The 19,384-nt window shown below is 54.7% G+C and overlaps 1 protein-coding gene across 5 annotated transcripts in view; it reads right to left on the bottom strand.

The window, feature by feature from the left end:
• Window positions 1–19,384, bottom strand: part of SHANK2 (SH3 and multiple ankyrin repeat domains 2) — a 548,806-nt gene that overhangs the window by 390,832 nt on the left and 138,590 nt on the right. For all 5 annotated transcript variants that reach the window (XM_067747966.1, XM_067747967.1, XM_067747965.1 and 2 more), the window contains exon 9: window positions 10,542–10,658. In XM_067747966.1, the coding sequence (XP_067604067.1) occupies window positions 10,542–10,658 (117 nt within the window). The remainder of the gene's footprint in view (window positions 1–10,541; window positions 10,659–19,384) is intronic.

The following is a 19,384-nucleotide window of genomic DNA, read 5'->3' as shown; positions in this document are numbered from 1 at the left end:
CACGCAGCTGGGCTGCTCCAACTTCTACAGGTCTCTGCACAGGGGCTCCAGTGCAGGTCGTGGTCAAACCCCAGCCCTGGGCCCATCTCCCTGGTCCACCTCCAGCTATAGAGTCCAGAGCAGAGGCAATGGGCGTGGTCACCCAGGGCGGACACGCGGCAACGGCACAGTGATGAATAAATGAAGCCACTGACCAGGGTCCCCCCAGGGGCCTGCTTACGGGGCCAGGCCAACAGCCCCACCCCGGCCCAAGGGGACCTGCTGTCCTGGGAAGAGTAGGGCCAAGGCCGGGGCACACGGCACGCGCCGGAGGACCTGGAGAAAGAGGAGGCCTGAGACGAAAGCTGAAAATCCAGAGACAGAAGGCGGGTGGGCGGTGCCCAGGGAGGGTGGGAGCTGGGGAGTGGTCTGCGGTGATGAAAACGTTCTATTACTGACCGTGGGGAATGGTTACCCAACTGTGTACACAGACTGAAAAACACTGAACGGTATATTTTAGATGGGCAAACTGTATGGTGTGTGAGTTATATCTCAATAAACGTGTCACGTATTAGAAAAGTAAGAGATAGAGACAGAGTCAGAGACCAAGAGACCACAGAGACTGAGGGAGACACAGAGATAGACAGAGACAGAGAGACCAAGAGAGACACAGAGAGAGAGACAGAGAGAGAACAAGAGAGACACAGAGACCAAGGGAGACGCAGAGATAGGCAGAGACAGGGGAGCACGCCTGCTGAGAACGCCGGCAGGAAGATCACTCTCTGACAGCGAGGTCCAGCCAAGAGCACATCTGGGTCAAGCAAAGCACAGCTGGGGCGACCCTGGTCCCTGTGACCTGGGCGAGGGCCCCCCTGGGGCCTCCACTGCACGATGATGACTTTAATGAGGAAACCACTTGTGCACGCAGCACACAGGAGCCGAGGCGGAGGGACTCTTGTTCTCTGAGCCGCGGTCAGGGAGGCCTTGGACAGGGCGGGAGCTGCTCGCACACCCGCGGCCGGGGGTGGGGCGGATCTGAGCTCTGCAGGGAGACTGTCGTCGGGCTGCGGGGGTCCTGGGGCTTCAGCTGTACCCCTGGGTGGCTCTGAGGGTCACTGCAGACTTAGGGGTGCTTGCTGCACGGGCCTGGAGGAGGCTGCCTTCGTGGACCGCTGTGGGCAAAGAGGGGGCCCGCGGTCCACGTCGGGGTGGGTCCCCAAGAAGGGGCAGAGGGACATGGGGCTGTCAGGAGTGAGGACAGCCCCTGTGGGGTGGCGTGAAGAACACCTGAAGATAGAGGTTAGGAGAGAAAAAGGCAGTGGAAGGACACACTCGCCAGGAGCCCCACTGTGTCCTGAAACAGCCGTGAGTGTGTGAGCTCGTGCCCGGGTTCAGATGGTGGGCAGGACCCGCGCCACAATATAGGGGTGGGAACTGCAGGGAAACCTGAGGCTCTGTCTACACTGTTTGCACCTTTTCCACGAGCGTTCGCAGTGCTTTGAGTAACTAAAAGCATTTGAGAAAATTTAAAAAGATGTACTATGCGTGGCAAACACACCTTTGATATCTGGGGTGCAGCGGAACCCAGGGTTTAAAAGAAGAGTCCCGGGCGTTACTTCAAGTGGACTGAAGGCCGGTGAAGACCGCGCCCGGGTCTTGTTATTGTATTCCAGTCTCAACTCCCGCTCGGCTGGGTCTGTAGGTCAAGTTCTATTCAAACACAGACCCCTGAGCTTTCCAGTCCTGCCCCGGCCTCCCTACCCCTGGCTGCGTTTCCAGAACCCGCTCCAGCATCCCCTTCTCCCCTTCAATTACACCTAGCTGGATCTTGTTAATTACAACACGAAGTAAATTAATTTAATTAATTAAAATGGCCGTGCTATCGTGCCTCAGCAAGCAACGTCTGCAATGAGAGACAAAAAGCCGAGGGCGTTTGAAAGAGTCCTGGCACGGAGGGGACACAGAGCCAGGAGATGCGCGGAACTTGGGCAGGTTACATCGGGGTGTGGGCGTGCAGGTGAGAGAGAAGAAAGAGTGAATTCCTGAGACAGCAAGCGGGGCAGACCCCACCAGGGGCTCAGGGGACCCGAAGGCTGCCTGGGGGTCTCACCCTGAAACGAATTCACACTGGGCCTCAGTGTGCCCTGGCCCGACTCCAGGGCAGCCTGCGAGGACCAGCCAGCTGAGCTACTGGCCTATCAGGACCCCGAACGAGAGCCTGACCCGGCGACTCCTTGGAAACGCTCCCCACGCTCAGCAAGGGCTTCCACTGAAAACTCCCATCAGAAAGGAGGTTGGTTTCCTATGAAGCTAAGAATAAACCCTTGTCAGGCAATGCCAGGCACACTGTCCCGGGAGGAATCCAGCCAGGATCCCGGAAGACTCCTCTGCTCACCCACGGACGGGCAACTCTGAGTCAATATTAACCAACCTGAAGGTACGCACCCCCTGACTCTAACATTTACCAGGCTTCAAAGCGAGAGCACGTCCCGGAGAGCGATTTCAAAACGGAAGGGCAAGTGGTTCACGGGGCTTCTGAACAATGACACTGTGTGTGTGTGTGTGTGTGTGTACACAGGCACACGTGTGTGTGTGTGTGTGTGCGCGCGCATGTCTGTGCACGTGTGTGCACACGTGTGTACAGGTGTGTGTGTGTGTGTGTGTGTCTGTGTGCATGCACGGATGCTTTGCAGTTCAGAAAACACATCTACCTGCTCCTTGATTCCACCCTCACAGCATCCCTGCAAGGGGCTAGTAGGAGGCCCATTTCACAGGTAAGGCAGCAGAGGCCAGGAAGGGTTAAGTGAAAAACTGCGGCTTCCGAAAGGGAGGAAAAGGAGAAGTTGTGACCCAGAGGCGTTGCTAATGGAAGCCTAGCTCTTCCCTTGCATGACCGCTAGCTGCCCGAGTTCCCTTGTGAGGGAGGTGTGTCTTCGTCCTTTTAAACAAGTCCATCAAGTACAGATACAACCTGTGTGTTCTGAGGGCCAAGGCTTCAGGAGGAATATCCAATTATCTTCTGGGCATGACTTGCGGAGAAATGACCCCTAACAAACGCACGCTCCTCTCCTCCCCGAGCACCTTGAGGGTCGCCCTGTCCTGGTCGAGGCATGCAGCCCCTGGGGTCACCACCCCCTGCAGGAGCCCAGGTGACATCGCTCTCATCTTACCCATGAAGACGCAGGCCCCCAAAATGTGTTCATGCATGCAAGCAACGAGTCGGTACTGAGTGTTGGCCACGCCACGTTCCATCCCAGCCCCTGGGGACACACAGCACCACGCAGACCATACAAGACGGTCATGTGATGGAGAAAGTGAGGCAGGTGGTCAGGGAAGGCCTCCCTGAGGCGGTGGCCTCCAAGCTGAGCCTCAGCCTTGAGGAAAGAGCCATGTGGCAAAGGGGGGAAGCGTTCCTGGCAGAGCAAGCAGCAAGTGCAAAGGCCCCGGGGCTGCAGGAAGCCGGGGACAGGGGACAGGAGAGGAGCTGCGGGGCGGGGGGGAGCGACAAGGGCCTTCTGGGTCACGGGGAACGCAGACTGACCCACGTGGCACAAAGCCACTCCAGTGTCCTGCAGAAAGTGAGGGAATAAAGACTGGGAGGCAGATGGGTGGGGCAGTTGGGGGTGAATGCAGCGGTCCAGGGCAAGGATGCCAGTGGCCTGGGCCAGGCTGGGAGGGGACAGAAGGGAGCTGACCAGACCTGGGAGAGGGGCCGTAAGGGCCAGTAAGGCCACCCAGACTTCAGGCTGGAGCCACAGAGAGTCGGGCACTATGTACACAGGGGGAGGAGCCACCCACGCCGTCTCCACGGCGATGTCGCCACGGGGTGGACATCACTGCCAGAGCCCAGGGGAGAGATGAGTCGGCACGTTGGGACCCAGCCGGCGGTGTTTTCTGGAAGGTACCTAAGGACACAGACAGGCCTGCCTGAGGTCACCGTGGGGAGAACTGGGGCAATGGAGTGGGCGGCACGGACGCCAAGAGAAGATGCCCCGGAGCGGCTGAGCTGCGTGGGGACAAGGCGTGACCGCGGCGATGCCACCCGCTGCCCCGAGCTAGAAGGGGTGGAGTCTGGCTGGAGTGTCCTGTAAGAGAACAGGGGCAGGAAGTGGAGGCTGCGAGTCCAGCGAGGTCTGGACGAGGCCTGCGGTGCAGACGTGGTGAGAAGTGAAGGCGGACGCGCTCGTGCAGCCGAGGCGACACGCGGAGGAGATGGCGGCGCCTGCGCATGCGCACGCGGCCCAAAGATGGAGGAGGAAAGGCCAAGACAGGCGCTCTGAGCGTTTTGCTTCAAACTACCCAGGATGGGCCGGCTTCGACTCCGGATTTCCAAGTCCCCCCGCCCCCGGAGCTCTCATTGCCACTGCACCGAGGCCGTCTTCGCATAAGCGTCACAGACGTGAACTACTCAACACTCCAAATTATAAGTCAGGAACTCATTTCCTGTTCAAACGATCCCTTGAACGGAGCCTGTCCAAGTAGACACAAGCCCAAGAAGAGCCTAGATGCGTGCGATCAATAAAATTTTAAAGTGTAAAGAGCTGGGAAGTTGATGTCACCAGAGCGAGGTTGGAACCTGGCTCCACAGACCACCCTCCTCTGAAGGGTGGTGCCCCAAAGACCATGCTGCACGCACGCCGTGGCACGCACGCCGTGGCACGCACCTTCACCTGACTTGTGACCAGTGGAGCCCCATCCTCCCCCCAGTCGAGGGGTTACAGGAACGTGTCCCCAGAGCCTGGGGGAGGAGAAATACAGGGTGGGTTTCGAAGCCCAGCTTTGGCATTTACCAGCGGAGCTGCTTTGCACCAAACCTGCATCTCCTGGCCTGTACGAGGGAATGACAACCGACAGTAGCCACCACAGGCTCGTTGGGGGGATCTAAGGGGAAGGACCGTGGGGACGCCTTTCTACACGCCCTCAACGCCCAGGGGATGATTACCCCGTGATTGCCCCCACGGAGGCCCCCACCAGCTACTATGACGACTGCTCTGCGGGATTTGGACAGGACACAGAGACACAAACAGAACACAGCCTGTCTCTTTACTTTGGCTCTCACTAGAACCAAGAGGCCTGCTCCAGAGAGGCAGGGTTTATTTTTCTATCTTCCAGACAAATTGGCCCGACCTAGTAACCTTTGATATTTAATATTCCTTCCCTTCCTTCCTTATCCAAGGTGGAAAAACAAACACCAGGCTGCGTCCCTCCCTCTGGTGCTCCTGGAAAGGCAGGAACAGATGGAGGGAGTTGGTAGATTAGATGCAATTTGCTGCTTACAATCAAAGCCCTAATTAGTTGATTTCATAAGAGAGGAAGAGAGAATATTCCGATCACAGTGTGTTTTACTAGAAGTGTACAGATGAGGTCTGCCTAAAATTGATAAAACACACAATCAATCCATAAATTTGATGCTTTCATATTTAATGAGAAGCTTTGTAAGTCAAATTAACAGCAGTATGGGCAGTATCCTAATCACCACCTTCACCGTCAACATCACCATCACCACCATCATCGTCACAACAGTCACCATCATCATCACCATAGTCACCATCCATCACCATCACCATCATCATCACCATCGTCATCACCATAGTCACCATCCATCATCACACCATAAACATCATCACCATCACCATCATCACCATAGTCACCATCCATCACCATCACCATCATCATCATCACCATAGTCACCATCCATCATCATCACCACCACATCATCATCATCACCATAGTCACCATCCATCACCATCACCACCACCATCATCATCACCATCACCATCCTCATCATCACCATAGTCACCATCCATCACCATCACCACCATCATCACCATAGTCACCATCCATCACCACACCATAAACATCACCATCACCATCATCACCATAGTCACCATCCATCATCACCACCATCACCATCACCATCCTCATCATCACCATAGTCACCATCCATCACCATCACCACCATCATCACCATCACCATCACCACCATCATCACCATAGTCACCATCCATCATCACACCATAAACATCATCACCATCACCATCGTCACAATCCATCATCATCATCACCACCATCATCATCACCACCACCATCCTCATCATCACCATAGTCACCATCCATCACCATCACCACCATCATCACCATCATCATCACCATCCATCATCATCACCACCATCACCACCATCATCACCATAGTCACCATCCATCACCATCACCACCATCATCACCACCATCATCACCATAGTCACCATCCATCACCATCACCACCATCATCACCATAGTCACCATCCATCATCATCACCACCACCATCATCATCATCACCATAGTCACCATCCATCATCACACCATAATCATCACCATTACAGCCACTCTTACTGAAAATCTGCCGTGTGCCAGGCATGCCATATGTTTGCTTTCTATTTTAAGCCTCTTAGCAACCCTGCAAGCTGGGTATAATTATCTCCATATTACAGAGGAGGGATTTTATGAAACCCAGACTGCCATGGCTCCCTGCATTGCAACTCTACTTAGACGCTGCTTCTTAGTGCCTTTCCCTGACTCCCATCCTGACCCAAAAGCACTGTGTCCCCACAGCTGGGACAGTCTATTTCTCAGCGTTTCTCCCCAGAGTGCCCTGTACGGCACCCCTTTCTGCTTGAAGTTGCAGAGCAGTTTCTCTTGTTGGCCCTGAGCCGGGCCTCACACAGCCATACACATCCCATGTATGTAGAAATTGAAAGTGGACACAGCAAGGAGGCCAGCACACCGGTGACTTGGGGAGGACAGGACTTCAGGTTAGGTACCATTGCCGGGTGCGCCAGACAAAGGCTCAGGGATCTCCATCCCTCCCTCCATTCCTCTCGGACAGGTCATCACAAGGACGTTAGTGTGTACGGAGCTATGCATCTCTGAATCACACTGAGAGGCCGAATGGACCGGCTTCTCTTAGTACATCAGTGAGATGCCTCAACGGCTGAGGCGGGACTGAGGGAAAAGGTTAAAGGTCACACTAGCATCCCAGGGAAGGGGCACGAGGGATTAATGAAGCTGGATCCCAGAACACTTGCTGACTCCCAACTGGACATGCTGTCCAGGGGCTATGGGGCCACCAAGCACCAGTCTGTGAGCCTCTGTGATGGCCCCTGGTACATAATGCAAGGCAGGGTGTCCGAAACAGGAGATGCCACCAAAGGCACTTCTACCCCTGCTGCCACAGAGGGACAGATGGGTGGAGCTGGACAGCAGTAGGCTGGCCCCGGAGGTCCCAGGACACTGGAGAGGGGACAGCTCTCACTCCCTGATGGAGCCTCTCTGGCACGCTAGGAGGAAGGCACTCAGCCCTGGAGTGGGGAGTCTGTCCTTACCTTACGTCTGGTGAGAGGACAGATGCAGCCTTCTATGCCTGGCTGGGCCTGGCAAACTGGGGCCCACAGGCTAACCTGAACCGCTGCCTGTTTTATAAATAAAGTTTTATTGGCGCACAGCCACACATTAATCTGCATATCACCTGTGGTTAAGTTCACACTGCAGCGGCAGAGTTGAGTAGCTGTGAAGAAGTCCACGTGGTCTGAAAAGCCAGAATATTAATAAGTGACTCTTTACAGAAAAAGTCTGCTGGACCCTCTAACCTAAGGCAGGAGTGGAGGGGTTTTCCTGAGAGCCCTGGGCAGCTCTGGGCCCTCCTACACTCATCAGCCGAGGGTGGAGACAAATCTGGAGGAGGCAGAGTGACACCAGTCAAACCCAGCACCATGAATAACTCGGAATTCAGATTCCCAACACGTCTTGACATTTTCTAACAGAAAGGTTACGTGTTCAAAGACCATCTTGTCCACCATTATTTCAAGAGACAGAAAACATGGTATTCTGGGTTTTGTTTTGTTTTTTTTTTATGACAAAATATGCTTAAAATCTACTGGGGACAATTAAGGAATGTTTTTTCCCTCTAAGGCAATAATTAAGAAGCACACGTTGGCACAGATGTTTTACCAACCAAAGCCAAGGTTCACGATGCGTGTTTTTCTAGTGCAGCCGAGCAAGATCTCTCCGTGCTCATAAAGCCATTCCAACATCCAAATGCCTTGGAACACCTAGGGCCCCAGCTGCGTGCAAATCCCATCAGTATGCTTTCATTGAGGAGCTGGCCAGCAGCTCTCAGAATACTCCTTGGAGTCAAACTGAAATTCTTCCCCAACCTCATCTGGCTGAGCTGCTCTCCTGTGCCAGGAGCAGGGGACACCCTGAAAGATGGTGGTTTACGCCCCTGAGAAGGTGAGCCCAAGCGGGGAGGGGATGCCCGTAGGGAAGACAGGTAAGGCCTAATAACGACCTGATCCTGGGCAGTTCACCCTGGCTGTACTGCAAAGGGCTACAGAGTAAAAAGTACAACTAACTCTATCAGGGGCTCATCAAGAAAAGGCTTGACTGAGGGCAGGATATCTCAGTTGGGTTTTGAAGGATGCATAGGAGTTTTCTAGGGCAAAGAATCTAGGAGGTTTCAATAGCTAGAAGCAAAGTGGGATTACAGAGTGGCTGGAGGGGCCTGGGATGGAGTAGTCATGGAGTGAGCAGGGAAAGGACTTGGGTGTAGGCAAAGGCTGGAGATTTCACTCAAAAAGATGGAATCATTGCTTTGGATTGGATGGCAGAGAGAGGATAAGCAGAGTGCACACAGCTTAGGGGCCCCCAGCAGTCACCCTAATCCATGATTTCCCCTCTGTTCCTCTAGGTGGTAGACCCCCCCACCCCTATTTTGCTCAGCTGCTCTGTGGAGTGTCCACACCTCCCCGCTCCAGGCCTTAAGTTCCCTGAAATCAGAGAAAGAGAAGAATAAAAGAAGAAAGGACAGAGGAGCCCTTACTAGTGATATCCAGGAACTATCTTGACTTCAGGCACCAAGGAAACTAACGCCACCCCCTGAAGCAGTGCCCCAACCCATCTCCGGGGAGCCAGCCCCTTCCCACACCCCTCCACGTGCCCCCCTGCAGACTTCTGGCCTCCCCCTGCCTCCCGGCAGGACCAGAGGCTCTCAGCTTCACTCCTCACACAGTAGCCCAGTGGTCACACTGCACGGGGTGTGTGCCCCGTCACTTAGGAGGCATGCCTGGGGGCAGGAGTCGCATCCCACCCCTGCTGCTTCCCAAGCACACTCACTCCCAGCTCGCCTTGGTTTTCAGTCCATCTCACACAGAAGACTGTGGGTTTTGTACAAATTGTTCTCATCGAGGCTTCACTTGTGGGTGTGTCCTCAAAAGTAGTGAGAGCGGGGTCCTGAAGAAAGATTTTCACGTTCACGGCACCACTATTCACAACAGCCAAGAGGTGGATGCGACCCATGTCCCCTGACAGATGAACGGACAAAATGTTGTCCATCCACACAATGGAAGATTACTCAGCCTTAAAAAGGAAGGAAATTCTGTCACAGGCTACAACGTGCATGAACCTTGAGGACATGATGCTCAGTGAAATAAGCCAGACACAAAAAGATAAATACTGCGTGATTCCACTCCCATGAGGTCCCTAGAGGAGTCAAATCCACAGAGACAGAAAGTAGCTGGTGGGGGCCAGGGGCTGGGGAGGGCGTGGGGAGTGAACGTTTAGTGGGGACAGAGTGTCAGTTTGGGAGGATGGAAAGTTCCGGAGAGGGATGGAGGGGATGGTCATACAATAATGCACTGAACTGCATGCTTAAAAATAGTTAAGACAGTCAAATCTTCGTTATGTTTTACATATTTATCCACAATTAAAAAGGAATTGAAAAGAAAAAGCCCACTGGGGACACGTTTGTACATGTAGTGATGTAAGGCTTGCCTCTGTTTCATGGTGGTCCTGTTGGGGTCTGGTGGGGCACCATAACTGTCCTGGGGGCTCTGTCAGCCACACCCTTCCCCATTTCATGGCTCCACCCCGCACCCCCCCCAGGCCCCAGTAGAGACCCCCTGTGGGGTACGTGTGACACCATAACCGCAGAGTCTGCACCCTCAGCCATGGGGGTTTCGATGTCCATCTCTGACTGTACCAGCTGTGCCCCAGGACCCTCCCCTCACTTCCTGTGGCTCAGTTTTCTTCTCTACAACAGGGATAACCACTCTCAAAGAAGCAGGTGAGTACCACTCCCCACTCTGCACTGAGTGTGTCTCCCCAGATTCCTACGTTGAAGCCCTAACCTCCCAACGTGACTGTATCTGGAGATGGGTCTTCAGGAGGTGATTAGGTTAAATGAGGTCATGAGGGTGGGGCCCCGATCTGATAGGATTAGTGTCCTTAGAAGAAGAGACACCAGTGCTCGTTCTCTCTCTCCACATGTAAGGACACAGTGAGAGGAGTCGTGCAAACCCAAACCAGGAAGATGACCTTCTCCTGGAACCAAGCAGGCTGGCACCTTGATCTGGGACGTCCAGCCAGGACTGTGAGAAATAAACGTCTGCTGTTTAAGCCGCCCCATCTGTGGGACTTTGTGCCGGCAGCTGGAGCTGGACATCCACCTGCAAAGCACTCAGCACAGCCCTGGCCCCGGTGCCCACGCGGTTATGGAGGGTGTGGCGCAGCTGCCCTGCTCACTGACCTGGTTGTAGAGGGCGCAGATGTGCAGGGCAGTGTTCCCCGAGGCGTTCTGGGCCCCCATGTCAGCCCCGTAGAAGAGCAGGTGCTCCAGGTGCTGCACGTGTCCGTACCTGCAGGCCTGAAATGAGAGTCCACGCTGTGAACCGGGAGCTGCCCGGGACACACCGGGCGCCCCCAGAACCAACGGTGTGGCCAACACAGCCCAGCCCCCATTCTGGACCAGGTCCCACACCTCAGACCCCTGGGGAATCAGGAGAAGGAGCTCGTATTGGGTTTGAAGACTGTGCTCAGCTGTTGGAAGTGGGGGGGGGTCTGCAAAGGGGCCCCCGTTCCTTCCATTCAGTCCCGAGGCCCGGGAAGCCCAGAGAGACCAGGGCATGTCTTTGCCCCCGGCCTCAGAGACCAGGAAATGCAGACCAGGGTGCTCCGTCCCAGGTGTTGTTTATCCAAGCTCCCCACCCCGGAGGAGGCGTGAAAACAGCCGGGAGCGGTGCATGGACCGGGCTGTGTCCTGGGAAGAGATCTCGCCCGTCCTCTTCAAGGCAAGGGGCAGCCCCCCCCTTTCCTGAGCCCTTCTAGGGGGTGATGTGTGATTTATGAGCCAACAGGGCTCTGGGGTCAACCAGATCTGGCCTCGTTTTCCAGAACTTTCACTGAGCCTCTGTCTTCATGTGTAAATGGAAACTCTACTCTTCCCAGGGTTCTCATGAGAGTCACATGAATAAGGGGCCTGAAAGGACCCCCAGTGATGCTCGGGGACAGGCCAGCTGCCCCCCACCCCTTGCAGCTCACAGGGAGCAGGGAGGGCCCCGTACTGTGACCAAGGGGCTGCCGTCCAGGTCCAGCAGAGGTCCATGCCGCTCGATGCCGGAGCAACCCTTGACCTTGGGAAGCAAGTCATATCCGACTAACCCCACCCCATCCACCGGCACTTCCTGGGCACCCAGCGATGGGCAGTGCCGAGGGTGTAAGACCCACTGTCCCTCTGGTGGGGTGACAACCGGATAGGGAGACGTGAAAGGCAGGAAGCGGGGGTTCTGATCCAGAACCGCTCACACCGAGGGTGGGGAAGCGCCCGGCGGGGAGACGGCCGGCCAGGCCAGGCCAGGCAGCTGTGGGTGGTTTGGGTGGGGCTGCACGGTAGCCAGAGGAAGAAGGGCTCAGTAATCCTGCCTTTCCGATAACTGAGACAGATGGAGGGGCGTTTCACCTCTGCACAGTCCACGACAAAGAGCTACACCTCGCCAATTAATAGAGAGGAGAGATGACAGGAAAGACACGGGGACTAGTAATTGGATGAGCTTTAAAAAAAAACCCTGAGAAACACCCACTAACAACCCCTGTGCTGCCCGTAATATCATCTCATCCGTTTACAGAGCAGATCGTTCCTGAAGATACGGCTTTTCCCTGCCCACCCGCCTTCCCTTCTTGTGGCAGCAGCGCCTGCCTCTTCCTCTGGGGTACACCCGACCCCACTCCCAGAGGTCTGGGGGCCTGCCCCACCCCCCATGCCTGCAGTGGACACAGAACAATCTATCTTCCGGCCACAGGCGTGGGCTGGGGATGCCCAAGTGACTCTCGGGGGCCTGTGAAGACGAGACTGGAACATTTGTCAGAACCACTGAGAAAATGAAGTTCTCTCTTTCCTCCAAGGTGGCCAGCAAAAAAGCCACAGAAGCCGGAGCTGCTGGGGCCACCAGTGCAGAGGAAGGGAGAAGTGGGAGCTAAAGGAAGGAGAGAGAAAACAAGACACACACACACACACACACACACACACACACACACACACACGGCCAAGCAACAGATGCCCTGTGGACCCCTCTCAGCTACAACTGGGCCTGGGTTTTTCAGGATGTAAGCCTAGGCATAATTTTAATTTTCCCCTTAAGCCAGTTTGAGTTGGGATTTTTGTTCCTCAAATTGGAGGAGCCCTGGCTAATCAACTCTCTCCAAAGAACTTCCAGGAGGCAAGACTGTGTTACGGCATAATTGAATTGTCCTGTAGTCAAAAACAAAGAGAGTTGGCGTAAAAAACATTTTTACAATCACTCCAGACTCACCCTTCCTCTTCCCCGGGTTCATCTGAAATTGTGGGTTTTACATTACATCATCGGGATGGCGTTCACGTTCTCCCCACCAAGGGTTACAATAGGATCAATGCAAAAAGGTAAACTAGAGCCTTTTACTCCGGGCTGACTGTCAGGGAGAGAATCCCCCTCAAGGGCCTCTTTCTCCAAGCCTATTGTTTGAAAACAAGCGAAACCAGAAACATCAGACAAGTGCTGAAACAAAAAAACCTCCTGTAATCCCACAGTCTTAAATTCTACCATTCACTCCTTTAAAGGATCTCCTTTGCACGTCTCTTCTTTTAAACCACCGGCTGTTGCGTGATAGAAGCCGTATCTGCTGAGGAAGCAGCCTCGCAGACGGGGAAGGGGGAAGGGAATCTGAGCAAGGTGCTGGCCAGACCAGTCGGCAGACTGGCTGCATTCAGGGGGGCTGAGCAACAGGTAAATGCATGGAGGAAAATGGGAGCAGGTTTCCCACCGTCAAAGAAAGGGAGTTACTAATCCAGCGCGGGAGAAAACCAGAATAAACTCTGTGGTACTGGACAGGAACAAGAGCTACCAGTATAAGCACACGGTTTTCAATATAGAGAAAAGCAAAAAAGTAATGTGTAGGAACACGTGGACGTGCGAGGACGTGTGTCCCTAACTCCCCCTCCTGAGAGCGGCCGGGATCAGCAAAAGCCCGGAAGCAGTGAGCACACTTAATACTCGGATCTTGGGTTCTAAATACCACTCTAGACGGTAAGCCCCCCTACACATGAACAAGTTCAGTTCTGAGGGGGCATTCGTAAGTCCAATTTGTTCATAAGTGCAACAAAGTTAGCCTAGGTTGCAGATAACGCCAGACACGGGAACGAAGTTACGTGACTGGACATGCGGACACACATTCGCATCTTCGAAAGCTTGCAACTTGAAGGTTCGTATGTAAGGGACTTACTGAACTCAGAAGAAAGAACAAGGGCTTCTTACAGAGATGGCCTATTCCAGGGCTGAGGCAGGAAAAGAACGAGATGAGCCTGGAATACCTTGTGGAACCAGAAGGTAAGGAAGTGCGCCAGAAAGGATGGGGGTGTGTCCACAGGACACACAGGACACCTTGATGCGGCTCCCTGGACCCAAAGTGGGACAACATTAACAGATGGTTACCTGATGAATAAACAGACATCCACGAAACCACATTGCTACAAATAAGTGAATAAATAAACAAGAAGAGAAAGCTCTTCCTGATGACAGAAAGCCAACGAATTAGCGTGAGAAGCAAGGATGGGAGTAGAAAATCTCCATTTAGATTTAGAGAATCTCCAATGAATTACTTAATTCAGACAAGAAATACCATTGGGTGCTAAAACTAGCAGGGGACAGGGAGATGAGAAAACGGGTTTACTAAAATAGTCTAAAGGTCCCACAAAATACTAACTTCAAAGGGAAGAGAAAACTAGGGTGGAGAACCTGGCAGGTTCCCCGTGATCAGGGGGTCAGAGTGAACATTACCAATAACAGCAAATGGTCACCACCTGCCACGTAACAGGACTGCCAGAAACACACGTCCCTTCCATGACATTCCTGCAAACATGCACATCTTGTATCTCATCACGAGGAAACACTGAGCAAACCCATACTGGGAGACAGTCTCCAAAATGACTACCCCATAATCTTCAAAAGAGCCCCTTGAGAGAATCTAGGGAAGATTTATGAAGTCTCCCAGATGGAAGGGCTCCTGCGGGATCCCGGACTGGATCCTTTGGAAAAACTCAAGTGTGGTCTCTGAATGAAGGGAATACGGGAGTACTCTGTATTGCTTTTGCAACTCCTCTTAAAGTTTGAAATTAAATACTCATTCACAGTTAAAAAAAAGAAATGAGTGCTTGCTTGACATAAGGACCTCAAAGCTTATCAAAGTAAGAATTTGTCCTCCCCCAAGATAAGCCGTGCTAACCCTCTGTCCTTTTTCTGAAAATGGTGTTGTCCTCTCTGGCCCTTGGGAGACAGATTAAAAGGATGGACAGAGGTCAGAGAGGAACTAGAATGTAAAACAAAACAGCACCTCTTACACTCACATTGCTTACCCATTTTTTTCTGAGATGCTTTATGGAAAATGCATGTGTGTGTGGGGCTCCGCCCCACATCTCCTGCCTGCAAATCTCCCGGGCACGAGTATTTGGCATAGACTCCCCACAAGATCTGGGATTTGGGATTCACCGACCTGTGCTGGGCATCCCCCCCCAAACACATAATTTGGTGTAAATTAGGGAAAAGAGCGCTCCTTCCTTCAAGCACTACACTGCCACCTGCTGGACACCTGTTGTGATAAATCTACAAGCCTACATTTACAGCAAGTGTAACAGCGGCCCCTGGGGTTGTGCAATGCAATGGGAGCAATGAGGCGTTCACTGCATTGCAAATGCTTCTGCTTGGTTCAGTGCCACAAGCAAAATTATTTACGTCCACACCACACTTAGGCGTTTCTCCTATAATGTGTACTTTATAAGACAAGCTGGAGATAGGACAGCAGAACAGTTAGCATGCGGTAAGCACCCACACAGAGAGACCCAGGACCACACCACGAGGGAACCTCCCCAGGGGCCTGTCCCTTACTGTGGGGTCAGGGGAAGCGCCAAGGACTTGGAGCCCAGGGCTGAGGGCGAGCAGGGGTGAGCTCAGCGAGGAAGAGGGACAGGAGGGAGCAGCGGCCAGAAACGGTGATTTCCTTACAGGTAAAACTCCTCACTTGAAAATGATAAATAATAAATAGCAACCAATAACAAAGGTAAGGCCAAATGATAAAGCATCCTTTACAGAATCATTGCAGGGATCAAATGAGACCTGTGTGAAGGCCCGTGAGCGAATGGTTAAGTGCTCTCTGACTGCCAAGCATCATTCCTCACAGAGGAAACCAGACATGGCCTGATGACAGTGATAAGGATGACAGTGATGGGGGCGTGGTCAGATGATAAGGACCATGATGGCGATGGGGGCGTGGCCAGATGATAATGACCATGATGGCGATGGGGGCCTGGTCAGATGATAGTGACCAGGATGGTGATGGGGGCGTGGCGAGATGATAATGACCATGATGGCGATGATGGGGGCCTGGTCAGATGATAGTGACCATGATGGCGATGGGGGCCTGGTCAGATGATAGTGACCAGGATGGTGATGGGGGCGTGGCGAGATGATAATGACCATGATGGCGATGGGGGCGTGGCCAGATGATAATGACCATGATGGCGATGGGGGCCTGGTCAGATGATAGTGACCAGGATGGTGATGGGGGCGTGGCGAGATGATAATGACCATGATGGCGATGATGGGGGCCTGGTCAGATGATAGTGACCATGATGGTGATGGGGGCGTGGTCAGATGATAGTGACCATGATGGCGATGATGGAGGCATGACCAGAGGAGAGTGATGGTGATGATGGTGATGATGGGGGCGTGGCCAGATGATAATGCTGACAATGATGGTTATGATGGGGGCGTGGCCAGCACTTACTGAGCACTTACTAGATGCCAGGCACTATAGTCAATGCATCATTTAACTGTCTTGAGAGCTCTATGAATTGTTACTCAGCCAGCTTTAGAGATTAGCAAAGAAGCTCAGAGAGGGTAAGCCACTTGCTCAGGTGACCCAGGCCATGTTGAGGGGGTTTTGCAATCCCAGCCCAGAATATACGCTACCGACAGCACAAGGAGGAAATCTCACTTATCCTCCAAATGGAATCGACAGACTCAGGGAAGGAGGAAGGGAGCGAGACGCCCCATGTGGGCCAGTCCTGTGGGCATAGCTGCCCACAAAGGTGTGTGGAAACACGAGACCAAGCAGCTGTCCTCTCACTGGGGACGGCGTCCTCTTCAGGAACCTTGGCTTCGCTAGCAACTCTTCCTCAAGTCCTGAGACAGCCAAACCCCCCTCCTCCCTCTGGTCGGAGCTAGGTGCCGGGCACTGCCCCGGTGGATGTGAAAGTACTTAGCAACTAAAACTTCAGTGAAGCCCCCGTAATCTGACCCACCATGTTCTGGGAGTGCATTTGGGTGTTTTTTACTTCCTTCTTTATGTTTCTTCGTAGTTTTAAAGACTTTCATGTCGAGCAGATATGTCTTTTGTAATGAAAAAAATTAGAGTAACCTGAATAACAAGTTGAAAGATGGTTTGCAGACAGGTCAAAAAAGTTCTCTTCCAAAGTCAGCATTCAGGGGACGGGCGTCCCCAGTCGCGGGGCCTGGGGGCTGGATGTGAAGACCTCCCTTTGCAATTAAACACCTGCCCCGGGCAACACCCCGGAAAGCCACGCAAGCTTTCTGCAACACCTGTGAGCAGGTCAGGTTGCGGGCACTCAGGTGCCCTGGAAGGATGGGGAGCCAGCCGGCTGGGAAGGAACTGTCGGCTGCCATGCAGAGGGAGTTGTGGACCCCAGAACTCTGAGGTGCTTCTCCAAGACAGCAGGGCTAGAATCAGTCCAGCTGGGCGATGCAAACCCACCTGCCCTCCACTTCCTTCTGCCACAAGTGCCTTGTCATTAGAGGGGTAGCTTCTGTCTGAGAGCCCTGGAGGCCGGACAAAGAAGCAGGCTTCTGGCCGGGAGCCGCGCTGGGAACCTTGGGCTGGTCACTCACCCTCTCTGGGCCCGGCTAACTCAGAGACCAGCGAGGGTGTCTGCGAGGGCTGCTGGAGGGGTGTGAAAAGATGGAGAGGACAGCGTTTGCTGGGTGAACGTGAGCCCTGACGGAGGAAGATAATCTGGGGGCAGGGGGACGGCAGTGTGCGAGGTTCCTCGCTGAGCATCCTGCACGATGCCCTCCTGACGGTCACGCCAGAGCAGGTGAAGACAGCGGCTTGGATAACGCAGGTGCTTCCGCAGGACTTGCGTGAAAAAGAAACCCGCCACTAGAGGGCGGTGGACGGATCCTGACGGGTGACACAGGACTTCGCAGGACTTGCGTGAAAAAGGACTTGCGTGAAAAAGAAACCCGCCACTAGAGGGCGGTGGATGGACCCTGACGGGTGACGCGGGATAGCGGAGCAGGATGGGACAACTGGGCTGAAGGCCTCCAAGCTCCAAAGGCGCTGCCGGGGGCGGGGACCCCGGAGGTTGGGTAGCTCTGGTGCTGGATGCTCGGAATCCACGCAGGGGGTGTCAGGGGCTGGAATCATGGCAGGGAGCCGGCACCGGAGAAAGTGACCCCCACTGCCCCAACACGCACGGTCACCCTCCGTCTCAGGGCAGCCGTCCCAAGAGACAAGCGAGATGGCCACGACTGTCACGTGCATTCGATAAGGGAGTCAGTCTCAGCGGGAGGCCAACCCAGCACGGAGTGGGGGGAAACATTAGCCTGGTTGAGGGGGGAGGGGAGAACAGATAGGAAGGGGGGCGAGGGGAGGAAAGAAGAGCTCTCCAAGGTCTCCCCAAGGTCGTCGGGGCACGGACCCCCCCCGTGAGGGGTCACTCAGCTGGACTTGGGCTGAACGCACTCCGCTGCCTCGTGTTCTGTGTTTCTGATGCTCCGGCACCAGGGGTCTTGCTGGCTGCTCCCCTGAAGGGGCTGCCCTGCCAGGAAGAGCTGATTCCCGGAGATGGAAGAGGACTCAGCCGTGAGCCCAGCTTCCAAATACAAACCACCGTGCAGAGTCCTCACCTGAGCCCTCCTCTCTGGGCCCCTCACCCCTGTCCTAAGCACCCAGGGCAGGTCCCAGACAACAGGGCGGCCCCCGTGCCCCAGGGCCACTGAGCTCCCTCAGCCTGCTTGTCATGCCTCATCTGTTCCCTCCCTCGAAAACCACAGTAACGGCTCTGCGCGCACAACCCCCCGCCTTCCCCGCGTGGCCGTGCGTGGTGGGCTGTGCCCCTCTTCTTGGGGTCAGTAACAAACCATTCTCGCTGGCAGGTACCTCCCGATGGGATGGCCTCACCAGGCCTGAATAGTAGAAGAACGTACAGTTAACGGAGGGGCTGAGGAGCAGAAGCCTGGCAGATGGAAATACAGGGTCCTTGAGGACCCCCAGGGCTGCTCACGCCAACAGAGCTAGGACCCCCCCTTGGGAGTCGCTGGCGGAGCCTGAAACTCTCCCCTTTCACACCCTCATTGGGTCCGCGTGTGCCGATGGGCTTGGCCTTTTAAAGGTCACCACGGAGCTGACGGCCAAGTGCAGCTATGAGCGGAGACGAGCAGAGGGACAGAGCACTGCCCACACCTTGGGGACCCCCGTCCTGCCCCAGCCTGGTCACCGTGTGAACCATCTCGGGGAGATGTGAAGCGCTGCCGGGCCTGCGCCACATGTGGGCACAGACGTGTGTGTGTGTGTGTGAGCACGTGTGGGTCTGTAATCTTTGTTCACATCAATTTGTCTCGCTGTCCCCACCCCCCGCCACGGGGACGTAAGACCCGCAGGACTGGGTGTTTCTGTTCACCGCTGGGTTCGGTGTCCAGGACGCTGAGCGGGCCTGGCGGGTGACATGTGTGCCGGTGGGTGGGCGTGGGCCTGCCGTGTGGCTCATGGTGGCCGCCTGGCACCAGAACACCACGAAGCGTGAGCAGTTATGGGCCTAGGCCCCAGGCCCAGCGCGGTCTCCAGCACTCACTTGCTTTGCTGAGTTAAAGGAGGCAGATCCCTGGAGCACGGCCCATTCCTGGGGGGGGCGGCAGACACCCCACAGTCGGCAAGGCTGCCAGTCGAGGTGGCCGGTGGTGGAGGCGTCCTGAGCCTCTGCCCCTGCCCTTCAGCTCTGCCCTCCGCCCCCAGCCTCTCAGGCCCTTGCGGCCTCGCTCCCCGCATAAC

Source organism: Pseudorca crassidens, chromosome 9 (assembly GCF_039906515.1).
Source record: "Pseudorca crassidens isolate mPseCra1 chromosome 9, mPseCra1.hap1, whole genome shotgun sequence".
In the NCBI taxonomy this organism is placed as follows: Eukaryota; Metazoa; Chordata; class Mammalia; order Artiodactyla; family Delphinidae; genus Pseudorca; species Pseudorca crassidens.
Note: the sequence above shows the minus strand (reverse complement) of the source record. Positions and strands in the feature narration are given on the sequence as shown.